The sequence below is a fragment of the Coprinopsis cinerea genome (assembly GCF_000182895.1).
Source record: "Coprinopsis cinerea okayama7#130 chromosome 11 map unlocalized cont3.11, whole genome shotgun sequence".
NCBI classification, from domain to species: Eukaryota; Fungi; Basidiomycota; class Agaricomycetes; order Agaricales; family Psathyrellaceae; genus Coprinopsis; species Coprinopsis cinerea.
The window spans coordinates 776,409-802,689 of record NW_003307534.1 but is presented as its reverse complement, the minus strand read 5'-3'; the positions used below and the strand labels follow the sequence as shown (position 1 = coordinate 802,689).

Sequence of the window (26,281 nt, the reverse complement as noted above, 5' to 3'; positions counted from 1 at the left end):
ATCAGAGAGTAAGCACTTGTATAGGGTTGGGTTTTTGAGTGCGCGGCCAATCAAGAGCAAAGGTTTTTCCTTTTTCGTGTGTACTCGTGGTTCAGAGGAGTGTCGCGGAAGAGAACAAGGAATCTGAAGGCGATGATGTCTCTGGATAGCTTGTAATTCTCCCCAGTGACTCCGGGAGACGGGTGTTGGCTAGTAGTCTGGGGCACGCGCTGAGACATCCTCCGACGCGCAAGCATCGTGCACTCCGTTCACACAGGCCCCAAGGAAAGAGATATCTCGACAGGTCTGGGGATTGATTTTTGCAGCATGCCCGCCGTTGTTTTCCCATCTGCAAGCATATCGTTCGACAGTTCGTCCATGGCCAGAGATGTGGGCGCTGAGGGCTACTGCGTGCTGTGCACGATGCGTTCTCCGAGTAACGCGTGTTCCCCAAAAGATTTTAGACCACCCCGCGAGGCCAATTCATTAACGCGTATAGACATTAATGAATAGGCGCTGAATTGCTGTTGAATGAGGATGGAAGAAAGGGACAGTCGGCCATGACTGCGCCGAAAGTTGATGGTGCTTCCATTTCGGGAGATACCGACGGCCGGAAGCGCGGAGGCTGGCGATGCCGAATTCTGGCCCGACCGTACAGCCGGGCTGACTCACGACGCCCTTCGCTGGTGAGTTTCTTCCTCTTCCAGCCCTCTTCCTCGAGACTTCGAATTTGAAAAAAGACGGAGCATGGATGCATATGACGCGTCGACGTCGAAGCAGCAGGGCCCGCACGGCTACAAAAGGAAAAGGGTTTGGGGCACTGGGCAAAGGGCAGATTTCACGGCGTCCCAAGTTGGACCCGACTCATTTCCTTGTCTGGTTGGTTCGAGGGTTCTCTGACGGGCTGAGGCTTGGATTGAGACTCTAAATGAAAGGCTAGGGTTGCTTCGTTTTGGTGTTAAATCGCCGAGGGAGCAGGAGAGAGACCAGGATTTGGCGGATTGATTACGGCAAAGGCCCGGGAGCATTGGCCAGAAGAAGAGGATAATCTCCGAGTTTTCAGATTTCGGACAGCCGACAGGAAACACGAGGCAGCCCTTTTATTCCCATCTCAATCCACCGAACCAAATCCAATTTTTGTCTATTGACTACTCTTGACATCAAGCCCACAACCCAGTCAGGTCCCTGTCCCGCTCACTCTCTCCCTCAATGGCTTCATCGTCACACAACCGCGTTCGCCAGACATGGCGCGCATTCGAGAACTGGCTTGCAACACAACGAACAACGATACTGCAACCGCAGCTCTCCCAATCCGACGCTTCGTCCGCCAAGGACTACAAAAAACTATCGTCTTCGGAGCGTTCCAAGACGACCCTGAAGCAATACAAGACACAACGGAGAGAAGAAATCGAGAAACAGTTCTACGCAGCTGCGAGGGAGGAGTGGCAGAAGAGGCTGAGACAGGCTGGGTTGAAGGACGAGGATTGGGGTGAAATGACGGATGCCGAAACCAAGGCTGTGGAGAATGCTCTGGGTGCTCATTTAGATCACGATTCTGCCTCAAATACGCTCACCTCAACAGCAACCCCACCAAAAGACGACGACAGAGAACCTGAACTTTTGGCTCTAGTTCCAGCCGCTGTGGCGCCACCCAGGATGTATGCCCCATCACTCTCCACCTCGTCGCTGGCCTCGAGTATCAGCAGCTACGAATTGGTGAACCCAAGTGAACTGGGCTCCGACGACGACGCAGAGGAGGACGGATCTCGGTTTTTCAACAGCCTCGTACGTCCCATCCCTTTACGTGCCATTGTCGTCTCCTAACAACGAGCAGGTGGCCTCCCATGATTTGACGTCTGAGGAAGAGGATATGTCCATTCTCAACCCCAGCTGGAAGACGTTCGACACTCCAGGCGGCGGCAGCAGCACCAGCGCAAGCGCCGTAGCCCGCCAATCCTATGGTCACTCCCACTCCTATTCTTCAAGCAATCCCAACTGGAGCACCGACTCCTCTCGTCACAACTCGGCCAATGGCTCCCCTATCCAGCTAGGGACATACAAATCGTTCCCGTTCGATCATGTTCCACCCGCGCAGAGTACGACAAGGAGCTCCTACTCTGCATCCCAGGTTTCCTTGCAGAAACCCAAGATCTCTTCAGCGTCGGCATCCTTGTGGACGCCACCGAGCGTCAGTGCCACCATCCCTGCGGGCGTTTCGGCATCCTCTGCCGCAGCAGCAGCTTCCTCAGCTTCAGCCCTCGTAAAGACCAAGTCGACCTCCCCACCTACCGCCACCAGCCACTCTGCATCCGCATCAACCTCCTCATCCAGCTCCTCTTCCACCTCGACTTCCATTTCGGCGTCCACCTCCGCTTCATCCTACATCGGACCTATCCTTCTCGATGACCCGTCCAAACCCGAAGATAAGGAAGAACTCTTCTTTTCGGGTTTCCCTTCCGCTTCTTCTGAAATGAAGGAGGACTCGTTCTTCCCCTCCTCCTTCAAGGATGATGTATTGAACCCCACGGACGAGGAAGTGGAGGCCGAGATCGCGTTTGAAAAGTTCAAACTCGAGACTCGCATCACGAAGATCATCGAGTTCCATAAGACCGCTGCTGAGATGGAGGTTAAGCTTGGTCTCAAAATTTGTCGGATGAGATGGGAGAGCGGTGATCGTGCTGCTGCTAAAAGTGGTCGTGGTGGGAAGGATCATGGGAAGGACGAGGAAAGGAAGTTGGTTCAGGAGCATGAGAAGGCGATGAAGGAGCTTCAGATTAAGAAAGAGGAGGAGAGGAAGATGATTGTGAAGGAGGAGAGGAAGAGGAGGAGACTTTTGTTGCAACAGAGACAGGCCAACGGTGCCTCTGCGAAGTCGTTGACGAATGGAAAGGCCAAGGCCAATGGCAAGGCTAAGAAGATGGACTCCAAGTGGCTGGATGACTATGAAGGTGTTGAGGCGACGTTTGATGTGGAGACGCCGTCGTTGGATGGTGTGTTTGGGAAGGGCACAACACCAGGACCTGGACAGAAATCCAGGGCGCCACCGTCCCCTCAGATCGCCAGGCCCAAACCCACCCATGCCTGGAACCAGATCCCCTTCATCCAAGAGCAGGAAGAAGAGGACGGCGAGGACGATGACCACGGCGAATACGAGCACGAGTATGGAAGAGGTGGTTATAACGAGTATGAGTATGAATGTAAGTTATCGTCTGTTTTCGACCTCTCGACTCCGCTAACGAATGCTTGTTATGTAGCTGATCACCGCCAGCACGACTATGCCCAACAGCACCAAGGCAACTACCATCCCCACCAAACCTTCCAACCCTCTCGCCACGACTACCAGCGCGAGCATGATTCGCACCAAACCTTCCCTCCTGGTTTTGGGGATGACATGCCAGAGGAGATTAGACGCGCGATGAGCGGGTACTCGTTGGACGGCTACGGGTCCGACACGATGGGAGGGTACGGTTCATCCTCTGAGAACCGGGGCTACAGCTCCGATGCTATGGGGTACGGCTCGGATACGATGGGCGGATACGGATCGTCTGCTGAACACGCAGGGCGAGGGTACGGATCGTCCACCGAGACCGCATCGATGAGGTACACCACCTCCGACGGCTACACCTCCGACGCGATGGGATTCACAGGCGGTATGGCCCAGCCCAGTCTGTCCTCGATGTCGATGAATACGGGTATGCCTGGGGGAATGGGAGGAATCGGCTCGTCGCCGGTTGAGATGTCTACTCCGAGGGTTGGCTCTCACGGTCATTCATGGGGTGCAGGGCATCCATCGATGGCGATGATGAGCAAGACGCCGACCAAGAGCTCGCCTTTGGTGGGCCGGAATCCGTTTGGTGGCCAGCAGCAACAGCAACAACAACAGCAGCCTCCGTCCATCTCGGCCTGGGGACGCAAGAACTCCCAGCCTACAGTGACATCGTCGCCTCCTGCCTCTGCTGCACTTCCCAGCGGCTCTGCTACGGCCAATACCAATACGAACGGAGCCGGTCTGACCGCGTCAACGCCTCTCGCTGCCGTCACCGCAGGCGTAGGATCATGGGCCAAGAAATTCTCGCTCTTCGGGGGTGGTTCTGCTTCCACTCCTTCTGCCTCGGAGAATTCCTCGGAACAACGTAGGGGGTTCTTTGACGAGGACGACGACGAGGATGGCACACCGCAGAAGCCTGCTCGACGCACTGGTGGTGGTGGAGGCGGGTTCTTTGACGAGGAGGATAAGTGGGGTGAGGAGGAGGAGGATCCGTTGGCTGAGGAACCGGAGGAAGACGAAGACGAAGAGGAGGAAGAAGAGGAGGTGGTGGCCCCGCCTCCTCCGCCTCCGCCTGTTACCAAGGCTGGGAGGAAGGGCAAGAATGCTGTGCCGGCGCCCCCTCCACCCGCACCTGCGCCTGTGCAGACGACGGCCAAGGGCAAGAAGGGTGCTAAAGGCGCTGCTGCAGCAGCTAAGGCGGCCCCTCCCCCACCTCCACCTGCCAAGGTCGTCGAGAAGCCAGCGCCTGCTCCCGCTCCCGCTCCTGCACCCCCTGCTAAAGAGATTGGCAAGAAGGGCAAGAAAGGGAAGCAGGCTGCGAAGAAAGCGGGCGGGAAGGCCGCTGCGGCTCCTGAGCCTGAACCCGAAGTCAAGTCTGCGCCATCGCCTGTCCCACCACAACCCACCGGCAAAGGCAAGAAGGGTGCGAATAGCCGTGTCGTGGAGGAACCCAAGGAGGAGGTTAGGTACGACGAAGAAGAGGACGAGGAAGAGGATAACAGCTTGTTCAGATCTGCGACGTCCACCAAGACCGCTAGCAACTCCCTCTGGGGTTCGACGAGCGACGTGTCCTCTACTCCCAAACCTCCCGCTGCCAAAGTCAGCTCGATCCCTGGGGCTTGGGGCGCAAAGGCACCTGCTTCTGCTGTCCCTTCCAAGGTCAGTGGGAAGGGTCTTACGGCGGGGTCGGTTATGGATGATTCGCCCTTGCCATCCTCTGTGACTGAGTCGCTGTGGGCCAAGGCGAGGTCGACGCCCGTTGCGAATGGTGGTGGGTCGAAGACTCCTCTTCCGCCCGCTGGACAGCCCAAGGCTGGTTGGAAGACGAACGGGCCTAGTCGACTTGGAGCCTCTGTCTTTGACAGTTTCGATGGACAGGAGGAGGAGGAGAAGGCGGTGAGGAAGGTGTCCCCGCCCGCTAGCGCGTTGAAGAAGACGAGTCCGCCGTCTGCGAATGGTGGCGGTGCGTCCAAGTTTGGATCAGGCTCGAGTGTGACGAGGAAGGGCCCGGCGAAGAAAGTGACGATTGAAGAGGTGTCGGATGAGGAGGATGGGGTGTTGGATAACAGTCTACCTCTAAACCATCGCTCGATTATGGAACCGAGATCTCCAGACCCTAACGCGCGCTCGCCGTTAGTCCCGAGTCGCACCCCCAATTTCAGTGCGCAAGCGTCGATTAGGCAGCCGAAGCCTAGTCAGCCGCCGACGGTCTTCTCGAATCTCTTTGACTATAAGAATGGTGGTGAGGGAGGACATGGACATGGACATGGTGGTGGTGCGGATGGCTTCTTTGGGGGTTCAGGAGCGACGAGTCCGGATGGGATGCCGGGGTATATGACGGATGAGTGGTTGAATGAGGCGAAGAAGCAGTTGAATGGGGGTGGGATGGGAATGGGTGGTGGTGCGAGGGGGTCGGCGTTTGCGCGTTCTGGAGTCGGTGGTGGTGGAGGGGGAGGAGGGGGAGTCCTAGACCAAGGTTTCGCTACGGATTGGGAAGGCACTGTCAAGGCTAAGCGTGGTTCGAGATGGGGCGCGGCGTCTGCTGTGCCTACTAGTGCTGCTTCGGGATCTGGTGCGGCTGCTGGCGGATTTGGGGCTATGGCAGGTGGGGGAGCGGGGAGAGGGTATAAGATGCCTGGTGCGATGACGGATGATGAGGGTGTTATGGGTGGTATGGGTGGTGGGATTCCTGGGTCTTTCAATCCCCGACCGGGTCCCAATGGAGGTGGAGCGATGTCGATGTGGGAAGCGAAACAACAACAGCAGCAGCAAGGACTGGGTCGGGGTGGTCTAGGAGGAGGAGCTCCTGCAACTGGCGCCAAGTCGGGCTGGGGAGCAAGTGCCACTTCCCTGAGTCAAGCATCCTCGTCGGGGATGATGGGTGCTGGGAATGGTGGTAGTGGTGGTGGTGGACCTGAGCCGCCTGATGATATCCTTGCGCGATTCGCGAAGAGCCAGCAGTTAGAGGCTATGAAGCGGAGCAAGGTGTCGAATGTGAATGGGGGTGGTAAATTATTTTGATTCGTTGTGAAACCCTTGCTTTCTGCTTTCTTTTTATTCTTGAACGTTTTTGTTTCGAGTTTTTGGTTCTGCTTTTTTTGCGATTGCCGAGGTCTCCAACCTGTTGTATGTCTATCGATGTATCCTCTATCCTCTCTTTCTTTTCTCCGTCTACCTTCATCTCTCTCTCGCTCTTGTGTATTACCATCCCCTCCGCTGTGCGTTGTTGTCAGCTCTTTTGTTATACCTGATCGTATACCGCCTACGCTGTTGTTTGATTAGTTTACCTTACTTTGTAGCTTAGTACTACTACTCTTTCTTGTTGATTTTCTTGCTGTTTTTTTCTTATTTTCTTATTCTTCGTTTCGCTTTCTTATTTCCTTCGTTCTTCCCTTGGTTCCATCCACCCTATCTTGTTTATTCCCCTTCCTTCTGGAATGTGGTACTTATGTCGACTCTTTCTTACTTTATGTTGTAACATTGCTGTAGATTTCGTTCTTCCCTCTCTTCCCTCTTTTTCCCTTGTTTATTTCTTTCCTTCTTGCTTGCGTCCTTCATACCCCCCTCTATAGACCTTTTGGGATGTTGTTGGAACTCACTCACCTTTCTCCTCGACTCGTCTATGTAGCTTTACTTCTTGTATGTATCGCTCTCTGTGCTATGCCACCCTCTTGTTGTACTATGTCTGTACCTTTATGCGTTTTTTTATGCGAATACATTTACTTCTTTTCTCGGAATTCGAAGTGGCGTTCAAGTTAGTGATTCTGGAAGGAACTTCGAGGGGAATAGGGTGGAGGGGATGTAGGAAAGAGCGAGTGGAGAGGAGGACGGGGAGAGGGGTGAGCGAGAGTTGCAAAGGGCTGACCGCTTTAACGAGGCACTGAGTAGGCTTTTCGAGTGGGGTTAAAGTGCCTTGCACGCCAAAACATGCACTCGACGTGTGGTTCATAAGGTAGGCCTCGAGTTTTAGCTTCTTTCTTCGAATAAGTATGTGACGATCCGGCTGGTATACGAGGTGACAGAGTCTAAACAGACATTCAAATTGAGAAGGGAACGTGGTGAACGCGTTGCGAATTGAATACTTACTTATCTAGACTTTGCCTTTTGTGCCGCCACATTGACATGAAGTCTATAAAGACGACAACACCTAAAGCAATGGGACGCTGAGAACGTTAGCAGCAACCTTATTTTTGTTGTAATGGTCCCGGTGACTTGACTGGAAGTGAATTGAACAGGACGAGGACGAGAGATATAGAGTTCACGAGGATGGGCCCGGGGTTCTCACAAGATGTCATGTCATCGATTCGTGATCACTAACAGGTTACAGTGGGAGCCTAATTTTAAAGGGTTGGGCGCTTATTTTTGGAGGTCGGTTTTAGGTGATAGAGATCGTTTGGGAAGGTAGGTGGGTTGGGTGGGTTGAGAGTTTGGTGGGTTGGGAGATTAGAGGGGTGTGTTGGACATTTGTTGTGTTGGGGGATGTGTGTGTGTATGAATGGATCCTTTAATTGGAGGTGGAAGTTCACGAACGATAGCGAAAAGGTGTTTGAGCACTTGCATTCTCGTTCGCCGAGGGATAGACGTCAAGTGTCCTATTTGTTGGCGAGCAAATGCTTGCGTTGATGCACTCCTCTCTCTCCGATAGCAGCAGGAGAGAACACAGGTGTTTAAGTTTATGATCATTACGACGCGGAGGAAGGAAGTTTCGAAGTCGCGTCTTCGTGGGGTAGCCCCTATATTTTTAGCCTGATATACTGGACGCGTTTCGGTTTTGAAATACAACCCCAGGCTTAACTCTTTCTGAACGATAACCCGCGAAGTTTCCTCCAGCCTCGCCATCCAAGACCAGATCAATTGTGCATTTCAAATGAGCGCCTGGTGGGTGAGCTGATTTTACCTTTAGGCAGAGTCTCAGCTCGACGCGATGCTAATCTTCTTTCGAGCTCAATACGACCCAGGGATAGTTTTGGAGGAAATTGGGACGGACCTTCGCCATAGATCCTCGCAACCTATCCGTATTCGGGTATTTATGGATATGCTTCACTGGAGAGGGATTGAAACGACCGTTTTACTGGTACTGAACTCGAACAAGCAGAGCACCGATCATCAATGGGTTTCTCCCTTGTCTCTCTACCACCACCATGTCCCGCAGGGTCCGTTCTGGGCTAGCCGCCGCCGCTGGACCCCTGTTCAAGGATAGTTCTTAGTATATCTCGATTGTTTCTCTGCTCGGGCCAAGGTCAGTAGAGCCCTGGTGAATATTCTCGGTAATTCCTGACGAGTTGGGGACGGTCAGGATGCTGTTCAGGGCTGTTCAGGCGATTCAGCTGGGGACTAGTGATAGGGTGAAGAGGCAATAGGAGCCGAGGATTGTGCGGACCGATGTTACGTTGAGAGGAGAAGTGGTGGAGATTAGATAACCTGATAGAAGATCCGAAAAAGGGTTGGCCGGGCGCATCCCCCTCGTTCGACGACGGAGGCGCTGGTAAGGCGACGTCGCCTTGTTCACATCTTCATCACCAATACAGTCCAAACAATTTGACTACAATTCAAGAACGACGAGGGAGGGCAGCATTCTCTGGTGAGAAGTTTGGGACAACAGTTCCTTCCTTTGGAAACGCGTGGACTAACATGAGGCACAACATTTTCAGGGCTTTCCCGTGAAACGATTTCGTGATTACATAGAGATCCTACGCCCACGCATTCCCAACTCAGTGTCGTTTCTCAAACTTACCTGGAGGTCGCCAGTCATCCAAACCAAACAGCGACCACCACCACATCGGCCTTTATCGACACCGTATCCTTCAACGATCAGCTGCAATCCGCAAAGGGTCTCCACACGATACCACATTTCGTCTTGTTAGATGCCAGCAGCGTCAACCGCGGCCCAGAATGCTCCAGCTACGCCTGTCAACGTGAAGGATGTCGAGCCAGATGAGGAATGGAAGGCCGACCTCAGGCGCACCATTGAGGCGAACATCCAGTCCATGATCGACGAGGCCGAGCAGACAATGAAGGCTGAGATCGCAAAGGCCCCCTGGAAAGAAGCCCAGCTCGTCGCCGAAAATCGCGACTTTGTGGAGGCGCTGAAGCAGGGCGCAGTGGAGAACTTTAGGCAGGCTCTTGCACGAGAGCGCCAGGAGAGGCGCTGGGCTGCTGGCATGATCATCGGGGACACTTGGATGGGCACCTTGAGGTCGGAACAGGAGGTCATTTATGCTCAGATTAAGCAGGGTCAGAGGTCCGGAGTCGATGACAGCCCCGTCGATGACCGCAGTCAGCAGCCCCCGCCGCCTGCCCAGCCGCCACCTCAACCGCAGTCGACCGAACCACCAGCCTCCAGTCCACCCCCAGCGCCCCCAAGGCAGTTCTTCTACCCACCACCGCCACCACCGCCACGCACAACAACGTACCCAACACCTCCTGACACACATCCTCCCCCGGGTACGCCAAATCGACGAGGGTCCGATGCACACCATGATCGAACCGATTTTGGGGGAAGTATTCGACGGCCCAAGACGACAGTCAACGCTCCACCACCTTCCACCCCGGACTGGTTAGGACGTTCCCATGATAGCAAACCTGAAGAGCGGGACGAGAGACAAATGTTATCATCATCCCGATCGTCATGGACCGCATCCGAGAGGGCGGCATCCGCAGCCTCAGTAACCCGCCCTGTCGAATTGCGACCACCTCCGGGCACCAGTCCCATGTCCGATCGCCATCTCGCGCATTCCCCTCCTACCAGCACTTCTCCGTTATTCTGGAAGCCTTCAATGACCCCTGAAGAAGACGCGATGGAAACAACAAAGCATTTCACAATTGGTAGGAGGGGGAGTACCGCTAGCATGCGCTCCACTGGGTCTGGGAACAGTATGCGGGTCCCCGTCGTTGCTGATACCATTCCCGAGACAATAGACGCTGGTGACTCTCCCGAGGTCGTCGCGATGCGCATCTTGCAGGATCAGAAACAGATTGAGGAGGAAAGAGCGAGGCAGAAGGCACTTCAGAAGGAATGGTCAGACCAGGATCGGCAACGGCGAGATTCGAGGGGCAGTGGAATGACCGAGGACGCCCCCAACTACGACAATCTGCGCTCACCGTCGCATTCCCTTGGGCCCCTACCCTCTGGTGATTCGTCGAAACGCAGGCGGGACTCGCGTAACAAGACCATCCCAGAGGAAGGAGGGAGCATGATGTACCCACCGCGAACGCCCTTGCCAGAATCCAAGCAACGGTTAGGTTCAAAGAAGTCGTTCATCAGCGATTATCCTCAACAGCTGCCGCCGCCGCTGGAATCTCCAGACCATCTCAGGCAGTCGCAGACCATGCGAAACGCGCTTAACATGGACCAGTCTGCTTCCCACCACTACCCCGAGGAGAACGAATACCCATCCTCTCGATATGCTTCCAAGTCTGTTTCTCGCAAGACGTCGTTTGTCGATCCACACGAAGCTCAATCTTCACCCATGCCATCCTCCGTCCGCAGCAAGCGTCGAACGATTGAGAAAGCCTCTGCTGTGTTCCATGATGAGCCTGAAGACATGTACGGTCCCTCCAACCATAGTTCCCGACGGCATCATTCTTCTACTCTTCCTACCCCACCAACGTCGGCTGGACGTATGGCCCTTCGCCAGGAAATGGAGTTTGACCAGCATCTCGACTACGAGCTGGACTATGGCACCCAACCCTATCGTCGCGAGCCCGACCATGGACCCCGACCTCGATCTGATTCCTCCGAGTTTGAGCATCCCAAGAGGACGCGATCGAAGTATAAGAAGAATGGCGTTAAACCTACCTTGCCTACATTGATTGATCCCCAATACCCCAGTGGTTATCGTGAGTCTTCAAAGTTACTTTCTTATTCAAAAAGCAAAAAGTCTAACTATTGGTTTGTCGTGACAGGAAATGCGTATGTCCCTCACTCGTCCCAGACACAGCCCGTCCTTGTTCCTCGACTGAACAACAACAAGACGCCCCACCCAGAAACGAAACGATGGTCGCAGGAGGACCCCTATGCGCGCGATTACGGCCACTACCCGGACGAACCCAGACCCCCACCGCCCCGCTCTGCTGGTAGCATCCACCGCTCCAATTCGATGCAAAGTCAAGGCCCGCCACCGTCCAGAAGTCAGTGGAAGGAACCACCACCCACCGCACCCGCGTTTGTCCCGCCCTCGCACTTCCGTCCCACCAAACCCCACCACCACCGGCGCCGTCCAGGCCAAAACGGGGGTGCCGACTCGAGCGAGGAGCCGTCTGAAGAGAGCACGGATGTGAGTAATGGAGACGCGGACGATGACGAGGACGACGATAGTGTCGAGCGTACCAGCGAGGAGAACGAGCGGGATTTCGGGGATGATATGGACGACGATGATGAGAGCGATGGGAATGGGAATGGCAAGGTCAAGGGGAGCACGAAAGAAAATGGTGGGTGTTCTGTCAGGGAACGACGGCATTTGCGTTCGCGGGCGGGTCGCGGGGTTGGGGGTACCAGTAGTTGGCGGGAGCATTTCCCGTATGGGAGTTATGGCCGTTCGTCGCGTGCGCCGTCGACGACGGGTGTGCGGCCTGGGGAGGAGATGACGATGCCTATGCCCATGCCTGGTATGCAGCGGCCTCCTCCGATGGTTCAAGCCGAGTGGGGGTGGGATCGGAGCAAGAATAACTCGAAAGGCAAGGAGAGGGATCGAGAGAGGGAGCGGCATTGGGATGAGGGCATTCCAGAGGTGGATGAGTTGGAGAGGGGCGAGATGCGGAGGGTTGGTAGTAGCAGGAAGCAGGCTGCGAAGGAGCAGAGGGAGAGGGAGGAGCTTGAGCAGCGCGAGCGCGAGTTGAGGGAGAGGGAGCAGAGGGAGAAGGAGAGGCATGAACAGGAGAAGGCGGCGCTTGAGCGACGTGAACGGGAGGAACGTGAGCGGCTGGAGAGGCTGCAGAGGGAGAAAGAGGAGCGGGAGGAGCGGGAGAGGCTGGAGCGGATCGAGAGGGAGACGGAGAGGATTGAGCAGTTGGAGAGGGAGCATAAGAGGATTGAGTTGGAGAAGGAGAGGGAGAGGGACAGGTTGAGGACGGAGCAGATGTTGAATAGTCTCGAGACGAAGAGGAGGGAGTTGGAGAGGCAGGCAGCGGAAAGGCTTGAACGGGATAGGATAGAGAGGGAGAGAGCGGAGAAGGAGAAAGCTGAGAGGGAGAGGTTGGAGTTGGAGAGGAAGGAGAAGGAACTCGAGATGCAGAGGGAGAAGGAAGCTATCGAAATGGAGAAGCAGTTGTTGCAGCGGTTGGCGGAGGAGGAGAGGAAGAAGCAGCAGGAGAGGGCGATGGAGCTCGCACGGGAGAGGGAGGAGGCTGAGAGGGAGGAGGCGCGTCGCAGGGAAGAGCAGGAGAGGAAGAATCGGGAGACGGAGGAGATGTTGAACGATCTTCGTGACAAGGCTGAGAGGGCTTTGAAACTCGCTCAGGAGGCGTCGGCGAACCGGGCTAAGACGCAGGAGGAGAATGACGAGCTGAGGGCCAAGACCGAGGAGGCGCAGCGGTTGGCCAAGGAGGCGAGTGACAAGCACCGTGCAGCAGAACGTCAACACATCCAAGCGTTGGAACTCCAACGACAAGCCCGCGAAAAGGAGGCCGCGACGCGAAAGAAGGAGATCGAGATCATGAGGCGAGAGAGGCAAGTGCAGGAGAAAGAGATGGAGTTGCTGAAGATGGAAGAGCGATTGAAGCAGCAGGAGGAGTTGAGAAAGTTGGAAGAGCAGTTGAAGGCGAAGGAGGAGGAGACCAAGAGGCTTGCGGAGATCCTTGAACAGAGGAAGAAGGACTTGGAGGATCGGGATCGCCAGTTGAAGATTCTTCAGAGCGCGGTGCAGGATGTTGCGTTGGGTGCGGAGGAGACAGAGGTGGGGACGGAAACTGAGGTGGAAGGGGAGGTGGAGGATGGTGCTACTGAAGTGACGGACGACCTTGATAGCGAGGCCGTGGATCAGGAGGTCGAACCTGAACTTGAGCCTGAGCCAGAACCAGAACCCGAGCCCGAGCCTGAACCAGAACCAGAACCAGAACCGGAGCCCGAACCAGAGCCCGAACCAGAGCCTGAACCGGCGAAGAAGGTGAAGGGGAAGAAAGGCAAGAAGGGTAGGGGGAAGAAGCAGCAGCAACAGGAAGAGGAACGAGACAGGGCTGAGAAGAAGCGTTTAGAGAGGGAGAGGCTGGAGAGGGAGGAGCAAGAGCGGGAGGAGAGAGAACGAGAGGAGAGGGAAAGAGAGGAAAGGAAAAGAGAGGAGAGGGAACGAGAGGAGAGAGATGCAAGGGAGCGGGAGGAACGAGAGCGAGAGGAAAGAGAAAAGGAGGCGAGACTTCTTGCTGCCGAGGAGAGGGCAAAGGACAGGGAGAGGAAGCGTGAGGAACACAGGAGGAGACTAGAGCAAGAACGACTCGAAAAAGAGAGGTTGGAGGAAGAAGAGAGGAGGAAGGAGGAAGAAGAGCGACAGAAGGCTGAAGAGCAGGAGAAAAAGGAACGTGAAGAAATGGAGAGGGCTGACAGGGAGATCGCGGAGAAGCTGCAGAGAGAAGAAGAAGAGAGAGAAAGGGCCAAGTTCGAGCGGTTGCGCATGGATCAGGAGAGGCTTCACAAACTTACTGAAGAAGTGGAAAAAGTGCGTATCAAGCGTCGGGAAGATGAAGCGCGCCGCAAGCAAGAAGAGCAGGAACGTGCCCGTCGGGATCAGGAAGCTCATATTCGCAGCATGCAACAACAGGAAGAGTTTCGTCAACGGGAGGAGGAGATCAGACGGCGCAGTGAAAGAAAGAGGCAAGACAGCGTTGGTACCGACGGTGCTTGGCCAAACGCCAGCTTCAGCTCCCCTTACGGTACTCCTCCCACGAGCTCGACGCCCAAGCCACCACCCCCGCGATCTTCCTCCGCGTCATTTGCGTCTACCAACGGGTCTGGCGTTCCTCCGGCCTGGACAACCTGGGGCTCCACTGCCTCCTCTGGGGCCTCTGCTTGGTCCTCGACCACCGGTACCTCTGCTTCATCTGCGTCACGAGCATCCCCAAGCAAGCCTAGAGCAGGTTCCGTGGGCTCTGGCAATTTCAACCCCAATTCTTCGCAGTCGTCAACATCTGGTCAAGTTCCTTTCTCTGAAGCAGACTGGGCACGAAAGCAGGCCGAATATGCCCGTCAACAGCACGAGAAGTTCCGCCAGGAGCAGGAACGGTTGGAGGCTATACGGCAGGCTCGTGAAGCTGGACCGATACCATCGAAAGACTACCTGACGTCGACCTTCGAGAGGAACGAGAGGATGTGGGCTGCGTTGTCGACGAAGACTGCTCTGCGGTGGGCTGACTTCCCCTGGCCTGTGGTGCGGAAGCCTTCCACGCCGGAGGACATCACGACCTTTGGGATCGAATCATATATCTGTTCACCGCACTATCCGGACAAATCTCGGTCAGAGAAGGATCGTATCAAGGAATATATCAAGCGATGGCACCCTGATCGGTTCGAAACTAAGTTATTGGTTAAAGTTTCGGAAGATGAGAAGGAGCTGGTTAGGGAAGGAGCGGGATGCGTAGTCAGAAGTTTGAATGACCTTTTGGCCAAACGGAACGACGCGAATGAGTGGATTAGTTAAGTAGCTTAAAGCTTTTTTTTTGTGTTTTCGTTTTCTTCCATTTCGTTTTCCCCCATTTTTTCTACCCCCCATTGTATGCAGCATTATGAGGTTGTTTGTTCTTCTTCGTCGTATGTCCATTGCAGCTTTCATGAACATGTACCATTACCTACTACTACTTACTACTTACCTACACTTCAACACCAACGTCAACTCATCATACCAATGTATTTATGTAAATGTAACGGAATCATGTATATTGGATTTTGTGGTTTTATTTCACTTTTTTGCGAATGACGACTCGTAGAAACCTCAGCAATAGGAGGTTGATTTTGGCGTGCACGCAGCCCTTCTCCCGAGTCGGCCAATGGGAATTGGAGTTGGTGCTCTTCAGTTGGGCTAAGTACTTACTCATATACCATCTTGCAGTATCTGAGAGGAGTGGGATCGGGCGACGAAGTATCGATCATGCATAGCAGGTGAATTCATACCATAGTAAGGATGTGGCTCAGGAACTACATGAAGACCGTCTAGTAATCCGAAAATAGTAACAAGCAAGAAAGAGAAGATATATGCAGACATGTGAACGCGAAGGAAGACATATAGAATGTAGCATTAGGGTGGGATAAAAGGATATAGGAGATAGGAAAAGAGAAACGATTATAGGGTTGTGAGTTTGACTCGAAATATCGGGGAAAGACAGTACGAAAGCATCAGAAAACAAGGCAAAGCAACGACGAAAACAATGCGACGAGAGTTGAATGTTGAACATGATCAGGATATTCAGGAAGGAGCACTTCGCACTCGGCTTGTTGGGTCTTCTTGCTTCAATTCCTGGTGGTTCTCTTGGCCTTGCGAGGGCTACGGCGGAAGCCGACCACAACGTTGCGATGAAGATCGCTGAGGCGAGCACGCATCAACGGTTTAGGGTCAACGTATGGTATGCGTGGACGTCTGGGAGGACTAGGCTGTGGTTCAGGTTGTCCAAACGCCGTGCGGGGACGCGAAGGTCCAGCACCAGCGCTAGTGCCGGCACCTCCGGCACCTCCGGCGGCCTCCTGGGCTCGATGGGCGCGCACCGATGGCAACACATACGCTCCGCCTTGCAAGATATCAAGAGGACGCTGGGGAGGAAGCTTCCTCGCCATCATCTTCTGCCTCTTCAGCTCCCTCTCCGCAGCCGCCCTCGCAGCCGCAGCCGCCTTGTCTCGCGCCCTCCTCTGGCGCTCCTGGCCGCGCTCCTCGAGGTTGATACCGGTGGCAGCAAAGGCACGTGCGGCGTTGAGGGTACGGTTCCATTGCTGTTGTTGACCGAGCCGCTTGAGCTCTCGGACGAAAATCTCTTGCTGCGGGTTCTTGACGGGGGATCTCATCAGTTCGCGTTCGAACTTTCTGGCGTGGGCGGAGACGTCGAATCGGAGAGGTGGAAGGGGCGGTTCGGGGGTGTCTTCGTAAGGTCGTTCGAACCATGGAGTAGGACGGGGGATCGTGGGTTGCCGTGGAGGTGGTGGGGAGTAGGAAGGTGAGCGGCTACCCTCAGAACTGGTGTACTCCGTGCTGCCATCGTCCGACTGAGCATCCTCGTCCATATCACGGTCCTCGTTATGCGCTGCCTGGGCCGATGGGCCAGGTTCCGGAGGGTTTGGAGGCTGGAGCGCTTTGGATGACTCTTCGGTGAGCCCGATCCATTTCAACGGCGCTGTGACGAGCGGAAAACGACGATGCTTGAGGGCAAGCTTGCGAGAGCTGAAAAACAACATGGCGATCTAGACCTGTTCGTAGACGACAGTAAAACGTGAATTCCTGTTTTTCACAAAAAGTCGTAAAACACACGTACAATCGTGCAATTGCCGTGCAGAATGCTCTTGCCGGTCGCTTGAGGCCAAAATTGAGGCTGGGGGAGTGAGGTTGGGAGTAGATGGTGCAGACGAGTCCTGGATGGTGGTGGTTGAAGGTTAAGACGCGTTGGTTGGAAATGGTTGAATTTATCAAGAGTTTTGCGTGTGAATTTTTTTGACCGTAGCCGAATGCTCGTGACCAAGGACTTTATGTTCAACGAAGGGGATTCCACTGTCTTCGCGATGTCTACCTGTAGAGGACAATGTACAGTCATGTCGCACTGTCGTCAGAAATAGGGGGTCGTTCCACTCCGATGTAGGCGCTTTGACAAGTCAATCTCCGCTGAAGGTTCGTTGTGTTGTTGGAAACTGATAATTAACCAGGTTGATTTCTTAACAGATGGGCTACATAGTCTACGTTGGATATTAGCCAGGGTCCTTGCATGACGACGTTATTGTCATACCTATTCCGCTTATTGAGTCAAGGATGGCGTGTCATCGTCGCTTGTGCTGCCTCGCGGACAAAGCGCGGTGGCGGTCAAGGCGGGTGTCGCCCGCCGATTTCTAAATTGGGACAATGCGCCCCGACAAAAGGGCGGGCGGACCCAGGTCCCACGCGCCTCCCTCGTTTTTCCATTTTTACCTGTGGCAACCAAGCACAAAGGGCTTTACTGAGTGGCTCGAGACTAGAGTGATCAAGCACGCACCATTGAGGGTATTTAAGACCATAGAAACGCGTGTCCATCGCCACTCAAACACTCATCGCCGCCTAGCATCCCCAGCAACATCTGGTCACTTCCACCAGAAACGACAATGATTACCCGCAGTGGACGAAAGGTCCCATATATCCCCCAAATACCGAAGAGAGCTCCTGCAAAGAGACGTCTTCAAGCAGAGGGAACCATCGAAGACGTCACGGTTTCTGCGACTGGCAAGGGAACTCATACCCGTTGGCTACGACTCAACCCAGAAACCCCTCCCCCCAGGCGTCGAAAGGCTGTCAAGACGCCAGCAGTTGCAGACAGTCGCTTCGTGACCCCAGAGCCCTTCATCCCAACCGAAGTGCCACCTCCGCCCAAACGACAGCGTCTCATGGCTTCCCCATTGCACAGGACTGAAAGGATTGGGCCCCCTGGAATCTTCAATCTCGCTAGGACTCGAACTCCACGTTTCTTCGAGGGCGTTGAAGGCGAAAATGGCGACGTTTTCATTGCTTCCAGCCCTGATGGGCACCAACAACGCCGTGCTCGTGTCGAACTGGGGCTGGGGCCTCGGGTTCAAGGCCAACCTATGGTAGGCCCTGACGGGACGCTCATCCTCGACGAGCAGAGCCAGCCAATGCTGCCCTCACCCAGTCGTTTGCCTGGCCCCACAGTGTCAGGCGATACGCTTATCGTGTCGGTGTCTGAGCGTTCTGCTCGGTGAACTGTATAGTGTTTCGTGGATCTAGCCTGGACAGCGTCCTTGCACCGTAGCCTCTGGCAGGTGGAACGTCTGGATTTATGTTTATTCAGCCAATATCATATTTATGACCATGTCACTCACTTCATTGTACGACCATCATGCACTGCAAATTTCTTGTTTTTTCATGACCCCATGGGACTTCTCCTATGTGTAGGCTTTGAGCATTTAATAATGGACGGCTTGTGTATGCTTTCTTGTATGCTTTTAGACGATGTGGCTTTCAAATGGAATGGAATGAACTGTAACTGAAGGTGAATGTTTCGATTGTGAGGATGAGGATGACTGGAGGTGACTGCGAAATTCAAGGGGCATATTCCGCGCTCGAGCGCGGCAAGATGTCGATGAACATCAATTGAAATTGTCACGTCAAGCCAACGTCAAGCACATACTTAGACCATCGATCCAGTTCTAGTTACACACTTTGTCTCCTTATCCAAACGCCCTTCCTTTTCCTTTGTATTTTTCTTTCTTCCTTCCCAATTCCTTCCAACTCGCAGCTTTGCCCAGGCCAAACGGGACCTCCTTCGGAGTCAAGCCCCAGGCGCGTGGGAACCTCTGCCAAAGAATTACCCAAATTGGCTAGAGAATTGATGGCTGGCATCAGCTGGCATCCCCTCCAGACTCCCGACTGTGTTAAGCGCCCACCTTCCGCCTTGTTTCCGAGGGAAATGTACGTGACATTTCCGAGACATAAGATTCTCTACCAATCGGGATATTGGTTCCTGGGACTCGGAATAACTACCTTCGTGGCTGCAGAAAAGCGTGCATCGTGTCTCATATTATATAGTCCATTTCCACAAGTATGCATCTCTAGACCGTTCCCCTTCTCCCCGTGCTAGTGAGCAATTACCCTAGTTTGGCTGAACTATACCATGTGTTCTCCCTACGCCTCGTTGCCAGGGTAAGTTCTTCAAGGTTACGTCGATTCACTATCAGCACCTGACTACTAGAACCCTCCTTCCAGCGCTACATCTCCTCGGTTCATTACTGGCCCTCCAGAGCCAAAGTCCCCGCCGCCCACTTCGGAGCCAGCAGTATCATCGTCATCGATGGGCCTCTCCTTCGACCCAGTCCACCTTCTCGGATTCAAGAAGCCCTTTACCGTGACCAGCCGTTGCAACTTGGCCATCACTAATCCCAACGCCCAACCATTCGTCTTTAAAGTGAAAACGACCCACCCAGACACGTACTTTGTCATACCGTGCACAGGGCGGGTAGATCCCGGAAAGACGATCAGCCTGACGTTCTCCCAAGCGTCGTTGAAACAGGAACCGCCCGAGGATGCAAGGTGCAAGGCGAAGTTTCTGATACTTCACACTGTTCTTACTCCAGAAATGGAGAAGCTATGGGCCACTGGCAGGTTTTGGAAGAGTGCTCCTGAAGGAATTTGCATATCAGAGCACATGTTGCGAGCGATGTGGCCCGTTCCTACTCCTGGGGCTTGGTAACGTCTGGACATAGCGTACTACACAACTAACACTTTCTCCAAAGGCGGACCTCATGTAACATTAAATTACGGATTCTATGATACACACTGTCTCAAACGTTCTGAAAAAAGGTAGCCAGTGGTTGGAATCAATTGGGCGTCCCCTTCGGAATAGACTTGTTGAGCGTCCACCTTCAACGCACCTCCAGTACACCTTCGCTCCGAAGGAAGCGTATCGACCGTACCGTCGTGTGCATCTACGCTCAGCGATATAAGTATGGGTATGTATGTGCGTACACGCTTTTTGTATTACCGTCAACGGGTCATGTCATTTAGTTATTACTGACGTGAATCTTCCGAGAGACCAATATGGCCACTTTGGACTCTTATGGACATTTTGTCCCTGAGCCTCGGAGCAGTGCCCATTTCTGTGAAAGCCATGATCCATCGCTACAGAGAAGCGCCCATGGTCACGAAGTGCATATATAACTTGGCCAAGTCGTTGCAGAAAGGTCACCAACAACTTGAATCGCTCAGGTAACATGTCCGCTAACGACTCCTACCCATTGCCAGGGTGAGCCCATGGTTATGCGAGTGTACTTGCACCACCCGACTAATTTTCCTTCCAGCGCTGCTACTCCGAGGCCCATCACTGGACCACCAGAGAAGGATGCTCTCCCCCCGGCGTCTGAAGAGGGTGCATCTCATCCCCGCGTGAGCGTAGACGTACATAGTACTCCTACCACCATCACCTCCTTCTTCGACATGAGGACTATCCTCCGCGCACTGAACCTAATCGAGCGCTCACCTCCACTTCCACCTCGTGAATCAACGATACAGCCGTCTCCATCACAGGGCATATCTTTCGACCCATCCCAGACCCTCGAGTTCAAGAGGCCCTTTACAACAATCAGCAGATGTCACCTAACCATCACCAACCACACCGCCCAACCACACATCTTCAAAGTGAGAACGACGCACCCGCAGATGTGCGTTATCCGACCACGCAGGGCCTGGCGATTGGACGCAGGGAATACGGTCAACGTCACAATTTCCCAAGCGCCCATGGAGGAGGAACCACCCAGGAATGCGGTGTGTAGAGTAAAGTTTCTGATACTTCACACCGCTCTTGCTCCGGGGAGGGAAGAGTTGTCTGTTGAGGAAGCCTGGGCGAGTGTGCCCGAAGGGAGTAGTGTGTCGCAACATAAATTGCAAGGAGCATGGGTTCTTGCGAGGGCAGCTTAGCAGCGTCCTATAACGTCTGAATCATTACCACTAAGCAGTCACTTGTACTCGAGTACAGCGTCATCCTTCTTGCCCTCCTCTATGTCAGATTCTACTAGTAATATCCTAAAGAGCTATTTAAGCGCCCGCATCCACCAACAGCACACCCATAATCACATTACCTTCCACTCCTTATTCCAATCGCTGGGACTCAACATTCTCATAGACACAGAAGCGCACATACGTTCTCTGCCTGGCAGATGACTCTTTCGAGCGTCAAGGTATATCACAAACTCGTGTTCCGCACTCTTGTCAGGGACGAGTCAGGGTCACGGTGATGCACAGCCACGTCAGTCGCGGTCACGACTTCTCATCCGAGCTGCTCAGGCTGCCACTGCCACTGGATTCCTGGCCAAGTTCCCTTTGTTCTGCATCCTAATATCTTCAAAAGTACCTATTGTACCTTGTTCCTCCTGCGATAGACTCAGGGTAGGCTCGATCTTCTACCTGGCTGGAACTTGATGATCTTACTTTTGGTCCTGATATTCAGTAAAGGAAACAGTCCAGCAGTCATAACCGAGCTTGAAATCACCGGTGGTCCCCCAAGAGAATCAGCAGATATGCCCTCGACACTTCACGACGAGGAATCCTTTGGTCTATCAAGCGAACCATCCATCCTTCCACCTGCACCATCCGAGTCGATACGATCACTTCTTTCACCATCCTTAGGCCTCTCCTTCAGCCCCGGCGAGACACTCGACTTCAAAAGACCTCTATCACACACACAAACCCTCGAATTATCAATAACAAACTACAACACACAGCCCTTCGCTTTCAAAGTACTATCGAATCAAAGGAAGACACGCGGGCCGGGATACTACTACGTGAGACCAAACATGGCCCGGCTGGACCCAGCAGAGACGGTTGTCCTCACCGTTACTCGCTCAGCTTCGGAAAACGAGCCACCATTAGACGCGAAATGTGATTTGGTGCTCCTGGTCGTGAGCTTCGCTATCCCTCCTGGCATGGATGTAGTGTGTCTCGAAAGCTTCTGGGCAAACACGTCTCATAATGATAGTCGCGTACATCGACATAAATTGCACGGGAAGTTCCCTTTAATCTCAAGCCTTATGAGTAATACGTAGTATACTAGTCTTTCGGTACCTAGTGTGCATCCTGCTACTCAGAGTCTTCTCGGTGTCGACGTGCGGACAAGAGTCTGAAAGCTACTAGAGTATAAGCGCCCATGTCACAGCCACTTGACCACCGCGATGATTTCCCCCTCTCTCGAGTTTCTCGAAAATATATTTTTAAAGAAGTGAAAAGTGACAGCATATAGCATCCGCTAAGCCTTCTTTGAACCTGACTCCTGCGCTTTCGTCAAAAAGTCATCTACCAACCCAGCAAGTCCAGCCTTCGTCAAGTCCCACTCCTCCACCACTGAATACTCCGTTCCCTGTCGCAGTAAAGGCACCCACTTCTGCTCAACGCCCTCCCTAAATGAATCTGAAGCTTCGTATGGCTTCGAATCCACAACGGCGAGCATGCCCTTCAATAGTTGAGCAACTCGCTCCGCGATCTGTTCTTCGAATTCTGTTTTCCTGATTCGACGAGACATCAAGAGTGTCGATTCAACCAAGGAGACGACCATGTCTACGCCTGCATCCGACCTAGACAACTGACATAAAGTCGCGGAGATCAGCGAGTCTAGCTCCTGAACAGCGGGGATGTCTGCGCGTAGAATGTTCAGCTAGCCTGTCAATGACTATAAAACCAGCCCACCATTGTTTGTCGACGGATTCTGGTTTCCTCCTCCAGAGATTGGGGGTCTAAACATCACATTCGCAGCCATATCCACCCAGCCCCAGTTCTTCCTCGACAACGTTCGTATGTCGTCACATATCAACCCTCGCAGCTTCAACGTCTCCGAACCAGCGGCTACACGCGCACCCGCGACAGTCCCTTCATCCAAAAGCGAGTACAGGGCCTTATTCCCGCGCCACACTCGCTCCAAGTCGGCAGGTAAACCATTCCCTTTGCCTCGTGCTGGAAGAAAGTGGAGGTGCAAAACTCTGAAGGCGGTTATGTATTCTGCGATATCACTGTCGCTGGTCGATGCGCCCCACAGAGTGTCGGGTGCAGAATTATGATGGAAAGAGAGACCTTCGATGTAGGCGGCATAAATCTTGTAAAACAATTCCTCCTTACCAAGCTTGTTATCTTCGCCAACCTTTCTGAAGAACATTTGTAGAGACCTCTCAAAATCCTGTAGAGGAGATTGCGCATCCACCTTGGCGCCTCCCTTCTCCGGATCGTTGGAAGAAGCGACATCGGCGTCCGTACTCTGGCCATTCACTTGGGGGACACCCGAATGGAGATTGGCAAGTCGACAAATGAGAGGGTGAATACCCTGGACGGGCAAGTCCAAAGCGCAGTTCCAGACCTTGGAAACCAACTCCGGATCCCAAGAGGTCAAGGAAGAATAAACCCACGATAGCAGATTGACGTCGCAGGACATACGACGACGCTGATCTTCGAGGTACCGCAGGGCCGCATCCGTCCAGCCGCGCGGAGAACTGGTCTTCGACGCAAGGCCCGCTGGGTCCGAGCGATCGGTTTGACCCCGTCTGCCAAGTCGCCATATGCTCCCGAAAGCTCGCGCAATACGGTGTACAAGCCAAGCTTGGGCCGATTTGTATCCACATGCGGGGTAGACCGTAGGGACAACGGACGTGACGAGGAGGTAGGCCGTCGAAAGGCCGACCATGATCGTAGTCGGTATCGCCACTGCTACGTGTAGCTCCCACAAAAGACATAGAAGACCTACAAGGAAAAGAAATACGGCGAGAATGAGTTGCGTAGGGAGGTAGGTGATGATCTGCGGAATTCGCCACTCTGTTAGACCTTCGAACCGGAGTTGGCGAAGGGTGGCTGTTTGGTGAGGTGTAGAGACCTTGGACCCAATCGTCCAGGTGTATTCGGTGAGCCATTGCTTGACGAGGATAGCCATCAGGACAGCGTGGAGTGTAATGACGAGACTCAGGAACCATAATGCATTAATGGTGATGTGAAACGACGATGGCGAAAAATCGGATTCCGTGGAGGAAGGTGTAGCGCCGTTGTGTAAGGTATCCGCGATCTTGGCCAGCAAAACAGCGGATTGATCTTGAGGATCTTCGCTAAGCCATTGATAGGATTCCAGTACGCAAGCAGTCACTATGGCCGAGAAAAGACCAGCCTGAGAGGTCGAGTGTTGGATAGGTTGGCTACGGCCCAGACAAGAGTGTAACGTACGAAAACCAAGGTGGTGTCCATTTCTGATCTCCATGCTGTGACAAGTTTCTCGTCGTACTCCCGCACCGCATTGCTGCACGCAAGCCACGACTCGGACGCTTCTTCTGGTCCACCTCCGCCCATATGCCCAACGCCAGGGCTGCGTCGGAAGGCGTAGGGTGGGTCTTCGAGGGGATGTTTCCGTGGCTCATGCACGTCGCGCGGACGGTGGAATGAAGGCCCTCCTGGGCCCTGAGACGGAAGGAATACGGGATCTTCAAATTGTACGCTTTGCGGTCCTCCTTGTACGATTGTGGGGAGGGGCCCCATCGGAGGTGGAGAAAACGCCTCGCCATGACGATCTTCCCCGTGCGGTTGTACTCCTTGCACGATCTCGGTTGGAGCTTGAAAATCCGGTGGGTATCGCCTGGGTATTGCAACTGGGGGATCCCAGAAGGTGGGCTGTTGCAAGCTCATGCTAAGGGGAGGGTGGTGTCGGGAATACGAATGGCCAAGTCGCCAACCCACTGGCAGGTCGGTACTTATGGCACTGCACGTTTGGCACGTGTAGAACTCGCAACTCGGGACAGAAAATGTGTTCTGCTGCCATCCAGCTGTCACCAGTCAGCGTGATCACTGACTGCAAACTCTCGTAAGACATTGCAACTATCCAATTTTCAGCGACGTACAGCCTTCCGCGTGCCCTCCTCTCGATCATCTTAATGGCACGGAAAAAACCGCACATCTCCCCCGCGATCGAAGCATGTCAAGGCCGTAACAGCTGCAGTTCCTGACGATAGGATGCTAGTTCTGTGTCCGTGAGCCGACATCGTAGATGCGAGGATTGTTCCTTCAGTAAGAAGCCGATCGCGACTTTCCTATATTGAAGCTTTCGCCGTTGAGCTGCAAGGAAGAGACACTCACCAGATGCAGATGCACGACTGTATTGTGAACTTCTCGCTGAGCTAAAAGGTTTCTTGTCAGGAGAGAATAGATGGGCAACTTGAGGCAATGCCAACTCACCACTCTAGCAAAGTCCGGCGGGTGGAGGGCGAGTTGGAGGCTGTTTGGAGGCTGCAAATGTCGATGCATTCGAGCACGCCGGGCCACGTTCGTGCTTTGCTTTAAGGGGCTATTGCATTGGGGAGCTTGAGAGAAGGGGATGTAGGTCCTGGGAGGCGCCAAACATGGTGGAGATCCAGAAGACGCCTAGACACGACGGGGACGACCTCCTCTCCCCTTCTCTGCGTGCTCTGTACGCTGAATCACAACTACCTGGATATCGCCTAAGACAGTTTTCATCTCCCGCGATTTCGATGTAGACGACGGCGGGGTGGTGTATGTGTGGTGGTGGTAGTCGAGAGGAAAGTAAGTCACAGTCACCGCGCGCCGCGTTGGGCGGTGTCTGCGCACTCGTGACTAAGTCCGAAGTCCTTCAGCTTGTGGTTCAGAAAACGAGGAACGACATTGGACAATTTCTAAGTCAATTTGAATGGGTCGAAATTATCATCTGTGAGCGGAATCCAGCGAACACGATGGCAGCGAGGAAAGAAAGGATGCGTGGAAAAGCTGGAAAAGTCGGGCGTATCATTTCACAGCATCTGTGAGCGGCTTACACACGCGTTTTCGCGGATTTATCATATCTCGGACGATCTCAGCGGCGGGCATTCTCGCTGGGATTGAAGCCTTGACGAGGATATCATAGACTCTACAAAAACACGTCAGTTGATGACCATTAAGATCGTCGAGAGCAGGTGCAAGAACCTACAGTCAAAGCCAACAATTCGACGTAGGAATCAAGACCCTCCTTTCCAGAGGCATAACGGAGATGGTACTTCGCAACTCCGGTAAAGGTGATAAGTAGTGAAATCAGTGGAAGTGTTAAGCCAGGTTGAAGCTGGATGGAAGCAAACAGGAAACAAAGCGGCTCACAACGAACTTAGCGCGCGTTTGACTTTTGACCGGATCAACCCCAGCACCTCCCAGCACAGGGCAACGAATAGTGCACCCGGAAGGAACCCTCCGAGAACACCTTCAGCTCTCATCTTCTGCTCCGGCAAGGCACTCGGGCCATGGCGGGCATCGGCGAAATGGACAGTGGGGGCTGGGAGCACGAAACTTTATGCTTACCTCCCAACCCCGAGGCCGGCGGCGTTCGTACTGGGATCAGGTTGGTAAATGGGAGGCATTGCTAGATAGATGC

General features: G+C 53.8%; 8 protein-coding genes across 8 annotated transcripts; 5 read left to right on the top strand and 3 right to left on the bottom strand.

Annotated features, from left to right (window-relative positions):
- Positions 1-1,188: 1,188 nt before the first annotated feature.
- Positions 1,189-6,469, top strand: CC1G_05231 (hypothetical protein; the record flags this gene model as incomplete). Its single annotated transcript, XM_001840293.2, has 3 exons — positions 1,189-1,764; positions 1,814-3,176; positions 3,234-6,469. 3 exons carry the CDS (start codon positions 1,189-1,191, stop codon positions 6,266-6,268), a joined length of 4,974 nt encoding a protein of 1,657 aa, XP_001840345.1. The 3' UTR covers positions 6,269-6,469.
- A 2,642-nt stretch (positions 6,470-9,111) lies between these two features.
- Positions 9,112-14,874, top strand: CC1G_05230 (hypothetical protein; the record flags this gene model as incomplete). The annotated part of the gene is made up of 2 exons (XM_001840292.1): positions 9,112-11,086; positions 11,153-14,874. The coding sequence occupies 2 exons, from the start codon at positions 9,112-9,114 to the stop codon at positions 14,872-14,874; spliced, it is 5,697 nt and encodes a 1,898-aa protein (XP_001840344.1).
- Positions 14,875-15,680: 806 nt separating this feature from the next.
- Positions 15,681-16,613, bottom strand: CC1G_05229 (hypothetical protein; the record flags this gene model as incomplete). The annotated part of the gene is made up of 1 exon (XM_001840291.1): positions 15,681-16,613. One exon carries the CDS (start codon positions 16,611-16,613, stop codon positions 15,681-15,683), a length of 933 nt encoding a protein of 310 aa, XP_001840343.1.
- Positions 16,614-17,504: 891 nt separating this feature from the next.
- CC1G_05228 (hypothetical protein) lies at positions 17,505-18,116 on the top strand (the record flags this gene model as incomplete). Its single annotated transcript, XM_001840290.1, has 1 exon — positions 17,505-18,116. One exon carries the CDS (start codon positions 17,505-17,507, stop codon positions 18,114-18,116), a length of 612 nt encoding a protein of 203 aa, XP_001840342.1.
- Positions 18,117-18,745: 629 nt separating this feature from the next.
- CC1G_05227 (binding protein) lies at positions 18,746-19,603 on the top strand (the record flags this gene model as incomplete). Its single annotated transcript, XM_001840289.2, has 3 exons — positions 18,746-18,825; positions 19,011-19,056; positions 19,106-19,603. 3 exons carry the CDS (start codon positions 18,746-18,748, stop codon positions 19,601-19,603), a joined length of 624 nt encoding a protein of 207 aa, XP_001840341.2.
- A 520-nt stretch (positions 19,604-20,123) lies between these two features.
- Positions 20,124-20,826, top strand: CC1G_05226 (binding protein; the record flags this gene model as incomplete). The annotated part of the gene is made up of 2 exons (XM_001840288.2): positions 20,124-20,155; positions 20,211-20,826. 2 exons carry the CDS (start codon positions 20,124-20,126, stop codon positions 20,824-20,826), a joined length of 648 nt encoding a protein of 215 aa, XP_001840340.2.
- Positions 20,827-22,150: 1,324 nt separating this feature from the next.
- CC1G_05224 (hypothetical protein) lies at positions 22,151-24,555 on the bottom strand (the record flags this gene model as incomplete). Its single annotated transcript, XM_001840286.2, has 3 exons — positions 22,151-22,536; positions 22,588-24,043; positions 24,100-24,555. 3 exons carry the CDS (start codon positions 24,553-24,555, stop codon positions 22,151-22,153), a joined length of 2,298 nt encoding a protein of 765 aa, XP_001840338.2.
- Positions 24,556-24,930: 375 nt separating this feature from the next.
- Positions 24,931-26,267, bottom strand: CC1G_15686 (hypothetical protein; the record flags this gene model as incomplete). Its single annotated transcript, XM_002910211.1, has 6 exons — positions 24,931-24,956; positions 25,003-25,043; positions 25,102-25,200; positions 25,492-25,556; positions 25,699-25,786; positions 26,209-26,267. 6 exons carry the CDS (start codon positions 26,265-26,267, stop codon positions 24,931-24,933), a joined length of 378 nt encoding a protein of 125 aa, XP_002910257.1.
- Positions 26,268-26,281: the final 14 nt, after the last annotated feature.